General features: G+C 45.1%; 1 protein-coding gene across 1 annotated transcript in view; it reads left to right on the top strand.

Annotated features, from left to right (window-relative positions):
- LOC107180379 overlaps nucleotides 1–17284 on the top strand; it is a 616686-nt gene that overhangs the window by 502384 nt on the left and 97018 nt on the right. Inside the window, exon 7 of the mRNA XM_042985610.1 lies at nucleotides 4847–4921. Within this exon, the coding sequence (XP_042841544.1) occupies nucleotides 4847–4921 (75 nt within the window). The remainder of the gene's footprint in view (nucleotides 1–4846; nucleotides 4922–17284) is intronic.

The following is a 17284-nucleotide window of genomic DNA, read 5'->3' as shown; positions in this document are numbered from 1 at the left end:
TAGCATACAGTAAGACTTCTTAATCGAGGCCAAAGTGAACACGTGTGTAGACAGCATTCCTAACTTGGTAGCATGGGTAAACTCCTTAGAATTACCCGCATGTGCTGGTTGTGCCCTCGAAAATGCCGGTTATATCGGATCCCCTACTTTGTGTGGGTCACTTCTTGCCCACGTTAAGAGAAGTCATTTAACGGGTAACTCGCACACCTTCCTCAGTGATATTTTAGACTAATAACAACGTACAAAAATAGTCTCTGGCCTCTATTTTGTTGTCATCAGCTCACGAAAATACTGCCAAAGGGCCGGAAAACAAAATTTTCTCGTGTTTTACGACTCAGCTCCCCAGGGCCCCTCGGCCTCATTTGTTCTTAGTAATTTTCAGAAGCGATTCTGTCCGTGAGCTCTGCCTCAGTGTCCAGGGTTCCGCATCCGTGAGCTCTGCATCAGTGTTCAAGCAAGCTGCAGCCTGGTACGCTCCACCAGGTTCTAGGCGATGGAAGGTTCTGGAAAGTGGATCATTTCTCCCCCCTCATGGAGACAGTCTACGTTTTAGATGGTGCCTGTATTGCATGTGTGGTGTCTGTGTGTTTGACATCTACATATATAGCTTGTGGTACAAAAATCGTGAAAACTTTCATTTTCCCTAAGGCTTATGTCCAAGTGCTTGTGCCTTGAATGCAGATTATAATAAACAGAGGCAGTCTGTGTCTGGAAACGCTGGACATCTCTGCCTGAGTTAGTGCTCTTGTTCCAGGCCTCAGGGGACCAAGACAGAGGGTGTTTTTCTACTTTGCCCTGGAGCCCCTGAGCCTTTGCAGATTGACATAGCTGCTTTTCTCCGTGTGCAGGATCTTGCCTCCAGCCCCCCACAGCTGTGGGGCTGGTGGCGGGGCGGTGGCAGGGCAGGGGAAGGTAGAGAGAAGTGGGAAGGCAATCTATGATTGAATGTCTGCTGTCAAACACTGTGTTGGATGCCGTACTTGGATTGCACGGGATCTATCGCACAGCCGTGGAGAGTAGGTATTTTATAAGGGAGGCAGTGTAGCGCTTCAGAGCTCAGACTTGAGAGCCAGTCCGCCAGGATTTCGTTATCAGTTGGCCACTTTTTTAAAGTATGTGACTTCCCAGGGCCTCAGTTTCCCCATTGGTAAGGGGAGTGTAATACTGGCCCGACCTCAATTGTTCGTTGTTGAGATTAAATAAAGAACTGTGGGGTGCTTATGAGAACGCCTACCGTACAGCAGCAGGTAAATACTTGTTAAATAAGGGGGATAGAAGTAGAGGTTCATTGCGCTGTTCATAGAGAAAAGTAGCTGGGTGAGGTCAGAACTTGGGTCTCTTGGCTTGAAGGAGGTGATTGTTCTAGCTCACTGCTCACCATCCTTCCTTGCTTTTCTTCCCCATTTTGTTTGACTTGGTATCCTGAGTCCATTCTGTTCCTTCCTCCTCACCTTGCCAGATCTGGGGGTGGGGCTGGGGTCGTCCCTCTATCATCCTGGTTTTCCGTGTTGTTGGACCTTGTCAAGACATCCTAGGGCCCACGACTTAGAGCTTGAATGTTAAAGGTGGTCCATGGAGGCAAGTGATAGGACTTTGGGGTTGCATGGACCATTTTAGATGCATGGTCAGTCTCTTAGGATAGAAAAAACGATGGTTTGTGTCGTGTGTGTGTGTGTGTGTGTGTGTGTGTGTGTGTGTGTGTCGCTTCCTTTCCTCCCTCAAACATGGAAGCATCCTGTGAGCGGAGTCTGTGTCCCAGACTTTCCATTGTACTTGCTCCAAGCACTTGGCTTTCTGCTGAGCACAGAGATAGCAGCTCAGGGGTGTTTGAATCGAGGAAGGAGAGCACCACGTTTCACGGCCTTTTCCTGTCTCTAAACATAAAATGCCATGGGGCAGTCTTTTTCCTTTTTACGGTGGCAGGTTCAAGAGTTTATGGATTTGGGGATCTTTGACCTGCCCTGTCTTCCCCTGGCCACTTCTCCCGGAGTTTGTGGCGTAAGCTTGTGTCCTTCTCTTGCAGGTCTCCAAATGCTGTGAAGTTGGCTTCAACCTGTGAACCTTCCGGCAGCTCTCCGTCTTTTACACTCTCTTAAGAAATGCTGCTAAAGATGTAGACCGTATTTACAAAGTCCTTAGGTGTGGCCGTGAGGAACATAGCATTCGGTCTCCAGAGCTGAAACTATAGAAGGGGGTTGATGACTGTTGCCTTGGTCCCGCCTAACTCACCTACCCGTGCCCAGTTTATTTTGGACGGGCGTTTTCAGGAACGTTAACGTTTATGTAAACTGCAGTGGGGTTTTCGACTAAGGATACAGGGTCCTTAAGGCAAGACAACACTATTAATAGCGTGTGGATGTGTGTGGTTTATTTTTGTTTTCAAAATGGAAATGTCTCTTTGGGGTTTTGGCATATGCTCTTGGATATGTGGAAAGATGAGAAAACATCATTTGGGAAACTCAGCACTCCTACCATATTAGGAAATTTACAGTGCCTCGGATTTCACATTTAATGTTTTAATTGCCTGGTTTGGTAGTAGAAAAATCTCAAACGTCTCTCTTTTCATTTGAAGCTGCCACCACTTTCCCCCCCACCCCTCTCCAGCAGTGGACTGCAGCCAGCTTCTCCTTCCTGCTCCAGCCCCAGCATATGGCCCGAGCAGTTGTCCTGAGAACGCAGTTCATCACATGGAGATGTTGACTTCTGACATAGGCCATTGTTTCCTGTGTCGCTTGTAAATATCCTAGAGGTGCAACGAAAATGGAGTTGTAGTTTCGAAACTTTGAAGACCTGTTGGAATAGAGGGTGCTCCTCCAAACCTTCTGTAAGGTCCGTGAGAGGTAAAAGAGAATGTTGCCATCGTGGTGGGGGGACAGCATCGAAGACCCATGCCTGTACGATGAGAGACACACAGACGGAGACCGCATGGCAGGGTGGAGAATGAACAGAAGTTGAATGGTCCATGGAGTTGAGGCCTTTTGAAAAAATCAAGATCTAAAATAAAATGGGCATTTACTCTTGCAAATACCTTCTTATGGAAGAAATAGTAGTTCAAGGATTTCTCAAAGTCATTTCTTGGACAAAAAAACGGGAAGGGAATAAGCTTACACATCTTCAGCGTCACACATGGTCACAGGTTCAGAAGGAAATGCGCTCATATCTGGGGAACCGAGGCTTCATCACCAGGCAGCTGAGAGAGGGGATTGTGTTCACTTTTCACGGACCACTCGAAATAGAATTCCAATTAAAATGTATTTCATATTTCAACAGCCCAGTGTAATTTTTAATCATAGAGTAATCCATGCTTCGTGTAGAAAATGTGGGAAATACAGGAAGACTTCCAGAAGAAAATAAAAATAAGCTATAATTATGTAAACCAGAGAGAATCGGGAGATATTTTTTTAGTGTTTGTTTCTTTGTGCTTATGTCTCTATGCGTTTTTTTTGCAAGTAGGATATGCGTATAAATAATTTTTGAGTTCTCATTTTCTTTCTGTAATAATAAATATGGTATTTAATGGTCGCATTGTAATTCTTGATACGGTTAGCCCAGAACTTTCTTACGGGATCTCTGCTGTGCTGGCTGTGGTGGTAGTAGTTTGTAGCATGAGGTTAAGCAGTACGGCAAAGAGCATGGGGAACTGAGTGCTCAGCAAAATGCTGTCGGTTGATTTCCCTGGTGGGAGTTTTTCTTTGTTGTCTTTAGCTCCTCTTGTTTTCCCATTTCTTCTATCTTCTCATTCATTTTCTTATATGGGACTGAGACTCATTTGGCGTCCCTGTTTTGGAAACCACGTTCCCTGCTTGCCTCCCTCTCTCTGGAGCGTTACCCCATGCCCTCCTGATAATGTATCGTTTTCTACTACCACAGGATTTGAAGTCTTCAGAAACGGAGCAGCTAGCTAATTTTTCCTTGTCCTTTCTCATTTGTCTATTTTTGTTTTCTTGGTAGCCTAATTAGTGCTGTTTTCTAATTCTTTTTTTAAAAAAATTTTTTCTTAATGCTTATTTTTGAGAGCGAGCGAGCACAAGCAGGGGAGAGACAGAGAGGGAGGGGAACACACAGAATCCACAGCAGGCTCCGGGCTCTGAGCTGTTAGTGCAGAGCCCGAGGCGGGGCTCGAACCCATGAAGTGCGAGATCATGACCTGAGCCCAGTCGGATGCTCAACCGCCTCAGCCACCCAGGCATCCCTATTTTCTTATTCTTAATATAGTTTTTACCTCTTACTTTCTTTGGCAGATCCCCACATTTTGTAACCCAGATTTGGCTCTCTTTTTTGTGGGAAGTCCTCTCCACACTTTAGAAAGGGGATGTGGCCTGTATATGTGCAGAGTTGAGAGGTGAAGCTTGAACAGTGAAATGTGGGCCCTTCATGCACTAGGAGAGCAGGAGGAGAGAGATGGGTGTGAAGCAGTTTACTCAAGGAAGGCTTCACAGAGGGGCGCCTGGCTGACTCAGTCAGAAGAGCATGTGACTCTTGATCTTGGGGTTGTGAGTTTGAGCCTTACTTTAAAAAAAAAAAAAAAGGAGGCTTCATAGATGTGAGTGCATTTACTGGGGGTATGAAAGGATGGTTGGATGTACACGGAGCACCGGGAAAGAGCGGGTATTTAATGATTGGAAAAGGAGTAAACAGAACCCCCAGAACTATTGGTAGCAGTGTTTGGTGGAAATGAACATGGCAGGTAAGTGCAAAGTTGAGGATAATAAGGATGTCTGTGCTCAAAATGAACAAAAGGGGAACATAATGACCTCTCAGAAGTCAGTATGTGCTCCCTCTGTGTGCAAGCCCACCACGAATTTCTGTAACCCTTGGCTAGACCCTCTCCCTGGTTCTCTTCCAGCTCCTGACTGCTGCTCTCCCTGCAGGAACAATCCTGGCTCCTCCTCTCTTCCTTAGCCTCCCGCTGGAAATGCCAGTAAGTATAGACAATACAGTTTTCCCAAAGAATTTCCCAAACACAGTCTCATTGGGTACTTATGATAATCTGGGGCAGGCACTGTTGCACCAATTGAAAAGCAGGAATCTGAGTCTCCCTGAAGCTAAACACTCCTGAAGCCACAAAAGGCACCACTGGCCTGTGAGGCTCAGGCCCAGGTGTGGTCAGTGCTCCTTGTGATCAGTCACACCAACTCCCATTTAGGCCCCTCTGTTGTTCACGTGCTCATTGGCTGGTTCGGGCATGTTTGGCACATCTCGAATGAGCACCTCCTATCGGCTGGGCCCCAGGCCAAGGCAGAGGGGCACCCTCCCTCTGAGGCAGATGGGATTATAGATGCAAAGCTGATAGTTGAAGTTTTGCGTGGGGTGGCGTGGATGCGTCTAGAAGGACTTTCGGGCTGAAATTTTGGCAGGGACTTAGGTTCCCGGGAGGGGAAGTGGTATCTTCACTGAGATATTGAGGAAAGGGTTAAGCATTCCTTCCAGGAACCAGTAATGTCAAGGGGTAAAAGTTGACAGAGGACAGTGGTCTATCTGGGCATGTAAAAAACAGTCGAATTTGCCTGGAACCTGGGGTGCAAATTAGCAAAGGGCAGAAGATGAAACTGAAGAGGTGGGCAGATCATGTGTGGCTTCAGAAACCGTGGTTAGATACTTGACCTTCTGGGCACCACGAGGGACCTTGTCAAAGGCACAGAGCCCGAGTGACGTGACCACATTGGCTACGTGGGAAGGCTGCTCTGATGCAACGGCAAGGCATCATGTGCCAAAGAAGAACCATTAGCAGAGGTAAGAAGGTAATGTTCTCTTCCTCAGACTCTGGAGGAGTCAGAGGGCCTCTTCTGGAGCGAAGCTACGTACGATGGTGGGTGGAGAAAGGGGAGTTGGCTGTCTTCTGTGATTTGGAGCCAAAGGCACGCTCTTGGCTCAGTTCTTTGTAACATCTGTGAATCTTAAGTTAGGAAAATGGCTTCGAAATCCTTAATGTCAACACAGACCTGGCATTTGAACTACCTTTCTCCAGATCAGATAATCGAGACCAGTTTTGATTTCATTAAAATTGTATCCTTGTTTTGTCTTCAAGCCACGGGTCTAAAAACGCAAGCTGTTTAAGAACATACGTACCTTCCTAGAAGTTGAGAATGATGGCAAAGCATCACTATAGAGCTAACATTCATAAAAAGGTTGTAAAATAAAACATAGCCCAGGAGCTTTTCATTAAGGCTTGGGTTCACTGGTGAGTGTGTGCAGCATGGTCCAGCCAAGCAGCTTGGTGAAAACATCTGCTTTGGTCAGATGGGCAGTGCGGTCAGGCTGGTCAGTGTACCTGGACCTTTGCCTAATAGAGCTGCTTCTGTCTGCATAAGGAAAATACTCTTCTTTTGTGGTCCTTTCTACATTTTTCTCCTAAGCAACTCTCTTTAGAGACTAATGTATCCTTCCCTTTTCTTTCAGAAAGAGAGATGGTGGGTAATCCCAGAGAGCTGGTGGGAAGGAGCCACCTGTAAGCTTAGGGTCCTTCTAGTCCCTGGAGAGCTCTGAACTTGCCTGTTCCCCCTCAGGTGGCTCATTGTTTCTCTTACCTGGATAGAAGGCGTATGTGACTCCCCTGTCTGCCTGGCAGTCTCGTTGCCATGGAAACTTCCATTCCACACACCTGATTGACACATCACGCTTGGCCAAGTCCAGACAGAGGTCACAGCCTGGCATTTGTCCTTTGTTTCCCCTTCTTGTGTATCCAGGCACTTAAAAATGGGTAGAGGGATGAGCGGGTGGGTAGTGTTGTGTGTGGAAGCTTTGTTGTCCGGGGTACAAATTTGGGAGTTTTAGGAATAATCCCTGTTAAGGGAAGAGCAGAGCAAATGGAAAAGTCGGTACACTTTTCAGCTTCTCATGAAAGGAGAGGCTTTGATTCAATGAAAGGTCTGCAGGTGATGTTCCAGGTTTTTGGGTGACCTAGGAATAGAACAGATTAGGGAAGCTGTTGTTCCTTAGCAGGTTTTCTGTCCCATTTTTACCGAATTATCCAATAATCTGAAGTCATGGTGTACACGTTAAGACTGTGACCTGTGTTTAGACCAACCATGAATTACAGCTGTGTGTTAAGAATCAAGTCGTCCGATGATGATGCTTAGAACATTTGTTGACTGTTACATAATATACAATATTTCAGAAAGCACAAAGTTTTGAGGTAGGTGTCACTAAGGGTCAATATGCTTGCTGGAATATGATTGTTTCCCCCATGATTTCTTTCTTCCTCTTGGATATCTCCTTTCATTCATGACCTAGAGAAAAGACCTGGTAGGAGGGGAGATAAACCTGACTTCCCAGCCAGAATTTCTCTTCCATAGATTGAGAAGTTTTCTTTTGTTTCCTGCTTATGAGGTCCTGTTTCAGAAATTGAAAGACTTTCACCTTGACATGCTAACCAGGCTTCCTAAAACATTAGGTTTCAAAACCTCTATGTGGGGTAGTTAGGTGTCCCCTATGGGTGATGGAGTTAGCGAGTCACTGGGTACTTGGCATTACCCCCGCTAGCTCTCCTGTTTCTCCAGTTTGCTAGTTTACCTCCTATTTGGATGGCCTTGGTTTGCAAACTGTGCCCTCAACAGCAGTCATCAGCTCTAGTTTGGACTCCCACCAGACTGGAGTGAAGAATCTCCTCTCTCTCGTATTCTTGAACATGTGCTTTTTAAAGACTTTATTTTTTAAAAATCAATTTTATTTTGAGAGAGAGCATGCATGCACGTGTGTGAGCAGGGGAGGGGCAGAGAGAACGAGAGTGAGAATCCCAAGCGGGCTCCACGCTCAGCACAGATCTCACAACCGAGGTCATAGCTTGAGCTGAAATCAAATGTTTGATGCTTAACCCACCAAGCCACCATCACCTGGTACTCATCCTGACACGTGCACTGCTGAATCCCCATCACCCGTTTAACCCATTCCCCCCGCCCACCTCCCCACTGGTAACCATCAGTTCTCTATAGTTAGAGTCTGTTTCTTGGTTTGCCGCTCTCTTTTTTTCCCCCCTTTGTTTTCTGAAATTCCACATATGAGTGAAATTCTATGGTATAGGTCTTTCTCTAACTTATTGTGCTTAGCATTATACTTTCTAGCTCCAACCACGTGATTGAGAATGGCAAGATTTCATCCTTTTTGATGGCTGGGTAACATTCCGTGTGTGTGTGTGTGTATGCACGCACGCATGTATATACGTGCTTGAGCTGACTCCGTGATTTGACTATTGTAGATAATGCTGCTGTAAATGTTGTGGTGCATGTATCCCTTTGAATTGGAATTAGTGTTTTTGTATTCTTTGGGTAAATAGCCTAATAGTGCTATTGCTGCATCATAGGGTGCTTCTATTTTTAAGTCTTTGAAGAACCTCCCTACTGTTTTCCAGAGTGGATGCACCTGTTTGCATTCCCACCACCAGTGCATGAGGGCTCCTCTTTTTCTTGGACATACCTTATTAATCTCAGTTTCTTCATTTGTCCAGTGGTGTTAATAACACAAGTTTCCTGTTAAAAGTACTGTAATTTTAAAAGGGCTTTGCATAGTGCCCGTTATGTGATGTCTATTATTACCTTGCTGGGTAATTTTAGAAATAACATTATAGCATCTAAAAGCATCTTCTTGGCGTCAGTACAGCTGAGTTTGTTGTTGCTGACTTCGGCTTGGATCCAGATGGGTGTCGACCACGAATGGTGGATTAAAAGAAATAATTTTTTCCAGAAAGACTGTGTGTATGCACACACGCTCCCTCTTTCTCATTTGTGTGTGCATAGTCTATTTTTTGACTCTCCCTGCAGTTGCGAGCAATCAAAAGAAAAGGTTGTACAACCATCACCACCGTCCGTCTCGAGAACATTTTCACCTTCTCCATCTGCAGCTTCCCCCTTTTAAATGTTAACACCCCATTCTCCCTTCCCCCAGCCCCACGGCAGCCTCCATTCCACTTTCTATCAGTTTGACTGCTCTAGACAGGTACTTTGTATCAGTGGGGTAATGAAGTCATTGATCTTCTGTGAGTGGCTTATTTCACTCAGCACAATGTCATCAGGGTTCACTCATGTCGTGGCATGTGCTAGAATTTCATTCCATTTTAAGGCTGAGTAATATACCATTGTATGTTAATACCGCGTTGTGTTTATCAGTTCATCTGTCAGTAGGCATTTGGCTGTTTTGGCCTTTTGACTGTTGTGAATAATGCTGCTGTTACATTAGTGTCCCACAATGTGAGCACGATTTCTTCTTTTATTATGGTAAAAGAAAGTGACATGTTCTATCGCCTCGTGGTCCCCATTGTGGATTCTTCCGTTTCCGTAGAATTGATCATGTTATGCATTGCCTTCTGTTTTTTATTGTGGTAGAAATATAAGATGTATCATGACCTTTTTTTAAGTCTGCAGTTCAGTCATGTTATTATTTACATTGCTGTGCAACAGATCTTTCCACTTGTTCATCTTGTAAAACTGAAACTCTATACCCATTGAACAACAAATCCATATCCCTAACCCCCCTCCCCCAACCTCCAACCTCCCCTTAGCCCTTGGCCATCGCCATTCTCCTTTCTGTTTTTATGGGTTTGACTACTTTGGATACCTCTTATACACGTATACATGGAATCATACAGTATTTGTTCTTTGTGATTGTCTTGTTTTACTTGGCCTAATGTTCTCCAGCTTAATCCATTTTGTAACATGTGGGCGTATGGTAGGTTTTCCTTTTTTAAGGCTGAATAATTTTCCACTGTGTGTATATACCACATTTTGTTTATCCATTCATCTGTGGATGGACACTTGGGCTGTTTCCACCTGTTGGCTATCAGAAATAATGCTGCAGTGAACACGGGTGTGCGTATGTATCTTAGAGATCCCGTTTTCAGTTTTGTTCTTTGGATGTATACTGAGAAGTGGGATTGCCGGATCATATGGTCATTCTGGTTTTAATTTCGGGGGCAAGAAGAGCGTTCCGGTTTCTCCACATCCTCACCAACTCTTTTATTTTTCATTTATTAAAAAAATGTTTTTCATGTTTATTCATTTTCGAGAGAGACAGAATGTGAGCGAGGCAGAGAGAGAGGGAGGCACAGAATCGGAAGCAGGCTCCAGGCTCCGAGCTGTCAGCCCAGAGCCCGACGCGGGGCTCAAACCCACGAACCGTGAGATCGTGACCTGGGCTGAAGTCAGATGCTCAGCCGACTGAGCCACCCAGGCGCCCCACCCTTGTTCTGTTTTTTCAGCGGTCATCCTGATGTGTGTGAGGTGATAGTGTGGTTTTGATTTGCAGGGAATTTTCTTAAAACAGTCTTAAAGAATGTATTAAAAGCGAATAATTGGACTGGCAGGATAGTTCTATTTAGGATAAACAGCCTGGGATACTGAAAGGCTCCCCGATGAGTTGTTTTATGTCCCGGTGACAGTTCCTTGCGGTCTGTCCTGCTTGGTCTTTTACGCTGCTGAGTCTCCACCGTAGGACTGAAGGTTGAGTTTGGCCTCAGTGGTGTGGCCTGGCCGACAGTCTGTGGCCTTCTCATCCTTTCTGAGTCCTGGGTGATTAGTAAGCATTTTCTCAACAGCAAATGACTCAGAATGAAACGTAGCTCCAGATAGAAGTTATTTCGAAAACAAAACAAAAAAACAGCTGTGCTCACTCCTTTTTTTAACCATTCCTAATGACCGTTTCTTTGTTAATTAAAAAATATTACTGCTGATCTTAAGTCAACATTCATTCGCTCGCTCACTCATTCAACAACATTAATGGAATGTACAGAACCATGCTGCCCGATAGAAATGTAATGCACGCCGTGTGGGTGATTTTGCATTTTCTGGTGGCCGTGTGAAAAGAAGCAAAACAGGTAAAATTAATTTTAACAACACATATTATTTAACCTGATATATTCAAAATGTGACTTCAGTGTGTAATGAATATAAAAATGGATGAGACGGTCAACTTTATCATACTAAGTCTTGGTAATCTGCTGTGCGTTTAAAATTTACGGCACTTCTCAGTTTGGATGGGCCACATTTCAAGCGCTCAAGGGCCACATGCACCCAGCAGCGCCCCTTCCTAGGATGAGGCACACCTAGCAGACTCAGCCAAGGACAGGACTTCCCCAGAAGGTCAACCTCAGCTCTGCCTCGTGGGCAAGATGCATCACTAAGGAATAAAAACGGTGTTGTGTGCTCAGGGACTTGTGCCTAGAGAGTCACACAACCCAAAAGGGGCTCCTTGCAGCTGACAGGGATTTTCGGCCACCTCCAGACCTAGTTCCTCTGAACTAGTCCCCGGGGGAGGGGACTGAGGGAGGAGTGTTGCATGGGCCCCGGTCCATCAGACGTGAACTTTCTGCTGCCTGTGTTGAGAGCCGCTGGCGTAGCTGACGTTTAATTACAGGCTCTGCTCTCGCCAAGGCTCTGTGAGTTGGGATTTCCAGCCCCACAGCTCCCTGCCCGCCTTCCATTCCCACAGGCAGCACTGCTCTCCTGTCCTCCCGGGGCCTGTCAGCCAGGTGCCCCTCCTCACTCCCTCCTCGGGAAGGCTGAGAGTGTCCTGCGGAGAGAAGGACAGGAAGGACAGCATCGTGATTTTGTTTTTCTCTGTCCAGACCCCTCTCACCCCTGGAAGTGACATCATGAGCTCTAATTGTTAGTGGAAAGGTGACTCTCATCAGGTGCGCTGCTGTGGATCCATCCTGACCCCCCCCCCACCCCCACCCCCTCCGTGCCCGGCTCCTCAGGCGGTGACACAGGTGTTGAGTGTGGGTGGCGGGGCTCCCGCCGGTAGACAAGCCTGTGCGCCTCCCTAGGCTCCCTGCGTGGGGAGGGGTGGTGGTGAGGACATGTTTATAGACCGTCCGCCAGAAGCACGGCGAAGGGGAGGGCCTGCTTCTACTCATCCTCCCCCCCGCCCCCGTCCTTTTGGCTGTCTCTTCTGGCCTCGCTGAAGGCCAGAAAAGGGATGGGAATTTGGCAAAGCTACGGGCTCTCATGGCACTTCCCTACCCCTCCGTGTCTTCTCCCTCCTAAGGACGCCAGGCTGGGCTCTTTCTACCCAGGTCAGTTAACACCCAGGGACATTCCTTTCCTACTGTTGATGTGGAACAGGCTGGGAACGCGTGTTTCTTTCCAGGGGATGAGTGATAGGGCAGAGAGCCAGGGTCAAATGAGGCCAAGGGACTGGAGCCAGAGGCTTGCCAAACTTGCATGGCAGCACCGGGTGTGCTGAAGGGCTGAGAAGAAGGGCTGCCTTGGGGGCTCTGTGGTGTCGAATCCCTCCACTGATAGGCGGAGCCAGATAGAGCGAGAGGGCTTTGGGGGAGACCGCTGAGTCGGGCCCTTGGGAACGATTAGTGCCGCCAGCCTAGTCGAAGGCTCTGCTTGTCACATCACCTAATCTGTCTTGATCGTATTGTAAACTTTATTAACCTAGATTTCTCCAGGGCTGTCGTCTCCCATTGAGACCTTAAGGGTGAGTACAGTACAATGAGACATTTGGAGAGAGACCACATTCATGTAACTTTTATACCTATATTGTCGAAAGCGTTCTACTTTATTATTTGTTGTTGTTGTTCTCATTCTGTGCCTAAATGCAGATGTTAAACTTGATCCTAGGTACGTATGTGTAGGCAAAAACCGTTACATATAGGGTTTGACTCGGTCTACTGTTTCAGTTATCCACTGGCGGTCTTAGAATGTATCTCTGTGGATAAGAGGGGGTCACCGCGGCGGAACGTGATTGTTGTTACTGCTGTGGCCTATGACCATATGCCTTTTGCCACCAAAAATAGTTGGCAGATTGCAGGGTTTTACTGGATAGATTGAGTGGTAGTTGAAGTCCATTGGAGTGGTCAGCAGACCAGACGTGGAGCTCGCTGTAGTTATCACATGGTGGGTGATAAGGCACCGTGAGCTGCGGCCAGCAGGCTGTGGGCTCTGGGTTTGAATCCTGGCTCCACAACTCACAAGCCCTGTGTGAGTTAGTCAGCCTCTCTTAACCCGATTTATTTCTGTAAAATTGGAATTATGAACTTAGGTTTGTGGAGCTTATCCATACACAGATGATCTGTGTAAAAGTAGCCCATAGTTCCTGACAAATACTACGTTATGAGGAAATACTAATTGTTCTTAATACTTCTCAAAGTGCTGAGTTTAACTGACAATTAACAATTGCCCTTGTTTATTTTTGCCAGTAGCAAGGCACTGCATTATTTGGTTAACGGTTGCTTGGCCTGTTTGAAAAATTCTTGAATTATGTATACTTTTTCTTTGCAGAATTGCAGGTGTGCGTGTGTGTGTGTGTGTGTGTGTGTGTGTGCGCGCGCGTGCGCGCGCTTGCAAGGCCAGTAATTATCTCTTGCAGAGGGAGCCGCCCGAACAGAATCTTTCCCATAGCAACTGAAAAAATAAAAACTAAAAGCAAACACGAGGGTTACCTAACTGCTGTCACTGGCCTAGGCCAGTAGAGATGATGAAGCTTTTTGTGGCTTCTGGCTCTTTTCTGGTTGAAGGTGTTGGGTGAAGATACAGAGGTCCTACTGAGTAACTGAACAGGATGCTGTTGCTTGCTTTGAAGGCAGTAAATTGGTCAGAAGGACAAGTAGGAGGGGAAATTGAGGTTTAATGAAGGGTCATTATTGATGTTTCCATGGTTTTAGCAGTTTAAAAACTGGGAGCTGAGGCGAAGTTGTTGGTTGTGGGGAAAACAGCCCACAGATGTTCAGACATATTTGAAGTTCAGTCTCCTGGTGTTCATTATGACCTGGAAGCTGGGACCCAGGGCCTCTGAGTCACACAGCCCAGGGGTCACTTCATAACTTGAACAGTGAAGGCTGGTGAGCCCGTGTTCATGATGGCACGAGATTTCAAAAGCTCCCACATTCTTTACAAATCCCATTTATCGGAAGATTATTTTTCTTGGGAGGTGAAAGAACATTCCTATTTTGGATTACTAACCCTTCTTACAAAAAAGATATACGTTAATTTCCCCAAGGCTTTGGTGGAATGAGAAACATTAGCATTGAATGAACAGGTGTTCTCTCTTCCCAGCATCCATAAACTGATCTTTGTTTTCCTTCTTCTGGGATCCCTTACGTAAAGATTAACGTAGAAGAGTTCATTTATTTAATTGTATGACAGAATTGATCTTTCCCCTGGAGATCTGGCCCTCTCCATTCTAGAACAAAGACAGATGAAACTATTAGCTTACCTTCTCATCCCCCAAATGTTAAGCCAGGTATTTTATTTCTTAAAATTATTTTCTCAGGGCACTGGAGTGGCTCAGTCAGTTGAACGTCCAACTCTTGATTTTGGCTCAGGTCATGATCCTGGGGTCATGGGATTGAGACCCACCCTATGCTCCATGCTGAGTGTGAAGGACCCTGCTTCAGATTCTCCCTCTGTCCCCCTCGGCCCCTCTCCCCAGCTTGTGTTCTCTCTAAAAAAAATAAAAATAAAAATTATTGTTTTCTTCCAAAGACCCATGAGATAGGGTAAAGCCCAAGTCCTCATTATAATAATTTGAGGGTAGAAAGTACATGGAGAATTGAAATCTATGAATTCTCCTAAAACCCAACTTTGAAAAATTTTTTGTGTTCAGCTCTTTAAATATAAGTGTAGGACAGAAGAGGGAGAGGGAAGATAGTATCTTTTATGAGTGCCTGTGGTTTAGGACACTTGGAGTCTGGACCTCTGGCTTATGAACCAGCCTCTTAGAATTACTTGCCAGTCACTGGGCAATTTTTGTAATTTCTAGATGTTCTCCTTTCCTCATTTGCCAAATAGGGATATATACAGAACTTGTTTTCTTTTGTTTTTTTTTTTTGGTTTCTTGTTTTTTTTTTTTTAATGGTGGTGGTTCTATTAGATGAGGTGTGTATGTGACAGCTTGTCATGCATTGAACATTCTCCAGGTCTCTCTTACATGATAGAGGGGACAGGAGGCACACTCAAACAGTAGCCTGAGTAAATATTTTCTATCATTCACCCTCAGTTATCAGGAGTGGCTTGTAAACTAACAGCCTCCACTGTTTGACCTCCATCAGCTGTAATTGCCCCAGTCCTACGAGCTTCTGTTGTTAAGGCAAAAATGTTGGAAGCAAGATCCATATCCTTATTCTCCTTGCTTGGCCTCCCCCGTTCATGATATCCATGAGGCCATTTACCTAGTAGCCTAGATAGAAAAATTTGGAACACTGAAACAGAGGTGATTTCTTTTGGACTAAAGATCAGAACTTTTGTAGCATCTGTGCTCCAAGTTCCTCTTCTACCTATTTCTACCTGGAACTTAGGTAAAGAGAATCTACCTGTACCTTTCATCATGCTTGCCTTATTCTAATCTAGCAGGAGTGACTCTTTTCTAGGAGTGTTGTTTAAATTTGTTCTCCCTTGCCTTCTTTTCATTGAAGAGGGGGATGGACATTTCATTGTTCTCTCCACTGTTCTCAGAACAGTATTGGAGATGTGCCTCTTGAGGGGCATGTGTGGGTGGAGTGGCCACGGCATTTTCCTGCAAGTCTCACACTGCATGGCAACAGCCTGTGCTCTCAGCGATTCTCGGTCTTGTCCCTGGTCTAGTCCTGAGCACATATTCTGTTCCCAGGACCCTTGGTGAATTCTGAACAGAAGTTATTAAGATCCAGCCATGAGAAAGGAGTGAATTGGTCTGATTCAGTATGTTAGACACCGTATAAAAACTCATTCCAGTGACGTACTAAGAAATGGCCGAGGCAAGACTGGAGGTGTAGTTTTGCCCCTAACTAGAATTGTAAAGGTGGTGTGATTTTTATGAACCTCCTGTCCAAATATGAAATTATTTCATAATACATGAGAACAGATTTTAGAGCGAATTTTCATGAAAACTTAACATTATGGTTCAGTTTTTAAGCCCAATACTTCTGATTGTAGTTTTGTTTTATTATGGATTACAATGTTTATAGTTCATATTACTTGAGGAATTTCACATGGCATTGAAGATTGGTCATGTGCATTTGCATGCTCAGCTCTCAAAGCACTCTGGAAGTTGCTTTCTGTGACTGTTATTAGTCTGCCTCACCCAGTAGGGGAGACTTTTCTCATAAAAGCAATGCAAGGGACTGAGGTAAAGAGGACTCAGTATCATGATTTTTAGCTGGTCTTTGGAGAGGAGTCTCTATATGAGTAAAAAAAATTGAATTTAAGCATAGATACCGCTTTTAGAATCACTCCTTTTGGAAGCTTTAAAAATGGAAAGAGCAGATTAGTTTATTCAGGTATTCTCTGAGGACAGGAGAATTTTAATTGGCCTTCTAAAGACTGAGTTTCAATCTTAGCAAGTGCTCAAATGCTTCTTTAACATAATCCTCTGTTGACAGTTGATGGATTATTTTCAGATGGAATGTAGAAAAATTACCTAGGTGTCTATAGAAGCCAACAGAAGTGTAGTTAGAAGGTAGATGTGCTCAGTCAGAAAGCTTTATACGAAAAGCTGTTTCTCAGAAAGATGTATGAACCACCAACCAGCGTCTCCATGTTCTTGTCTTTTTTTTTTTTTAATTTTTTAAAAACATTTATTCATTTTTGAGAGGTAGAGCGTGAGTGCGGGGAGGGGCAGAGAGAGGGGGAGACACAGAACCCGAAGCAAGCTCCAGGCTCCGGGCTGTCAGCACAGAGCCCGACGCGGGGCTCGAACTCACAAACCATGAGGTCATGACCTGAGCCAAGGCTGGACACTTGACCAACTGAGCCACCCAGGCGGCCTTCCTCGTTCTTGTCTTAAACGTATTTGTGGGCTTGCAAGTGGCACGTAATGAACCACTCGTGGAGCCGTGTAAGGCGTGAGTTTTGCATTGGTATTGAACCAAGTGAATAAAAGCTCTTTATAACCTTGTATACCTCTCCAACATAGATGCTATCTTTTCAGTAAACCATTTTCATATTAGTCTATATATAACATCACGTGGGAGCTTTTCCCCTTTCTCCGTGTCTGATCTGAATTGCTAGCGTAGACATTTCTATCTCCTCACAGTGGTTTTCTAGGTTCTCTTTACACTCCAAACTGGCATGAGCCAAAGTTATTTATTTTATCCCTGTCAAGCGATAGCACTTTTTACTGTATCCCAGCCAGGGTATCCGGTGAGTAAATTTTTAAAGCCTTTGCAATTTTCTCTTTATGTATATAAGTATACCCTGTAAATAGACATTTGTATTGATGAATTAGAAAGGTTGTTTTTTTATAAGTCATTTATATATGACCCTCACCTGTCATTATTTTTCTCCATCTAATAGTTGGTTTCTTCAGAGGATATCATGGTGCTTGGTTTTCCATGAGCATATTTTGTATTGACTAGATCTAGGATAAG

This window comes from Panthera tigris, chromosome B2 (assembly GCF_018350195.1).
Source record: "Panthera tigris isolate Pti1 chromosome B2, P.tigris_Pti1_mat1.1, whole genome shotgun sequence".
In the NCBI taxonomy this organism is placed as follows: Eukaryota; Metazoa; Chordata; class Mammalia; order Carnivora; family Felidae; genus Panthera; species Panthera tigris.
The sequence above is the reverse complement of the archived record's forward strand: the minus strand, read 5'-3'. Positions and strand labels throughout refer to the sequence as shown.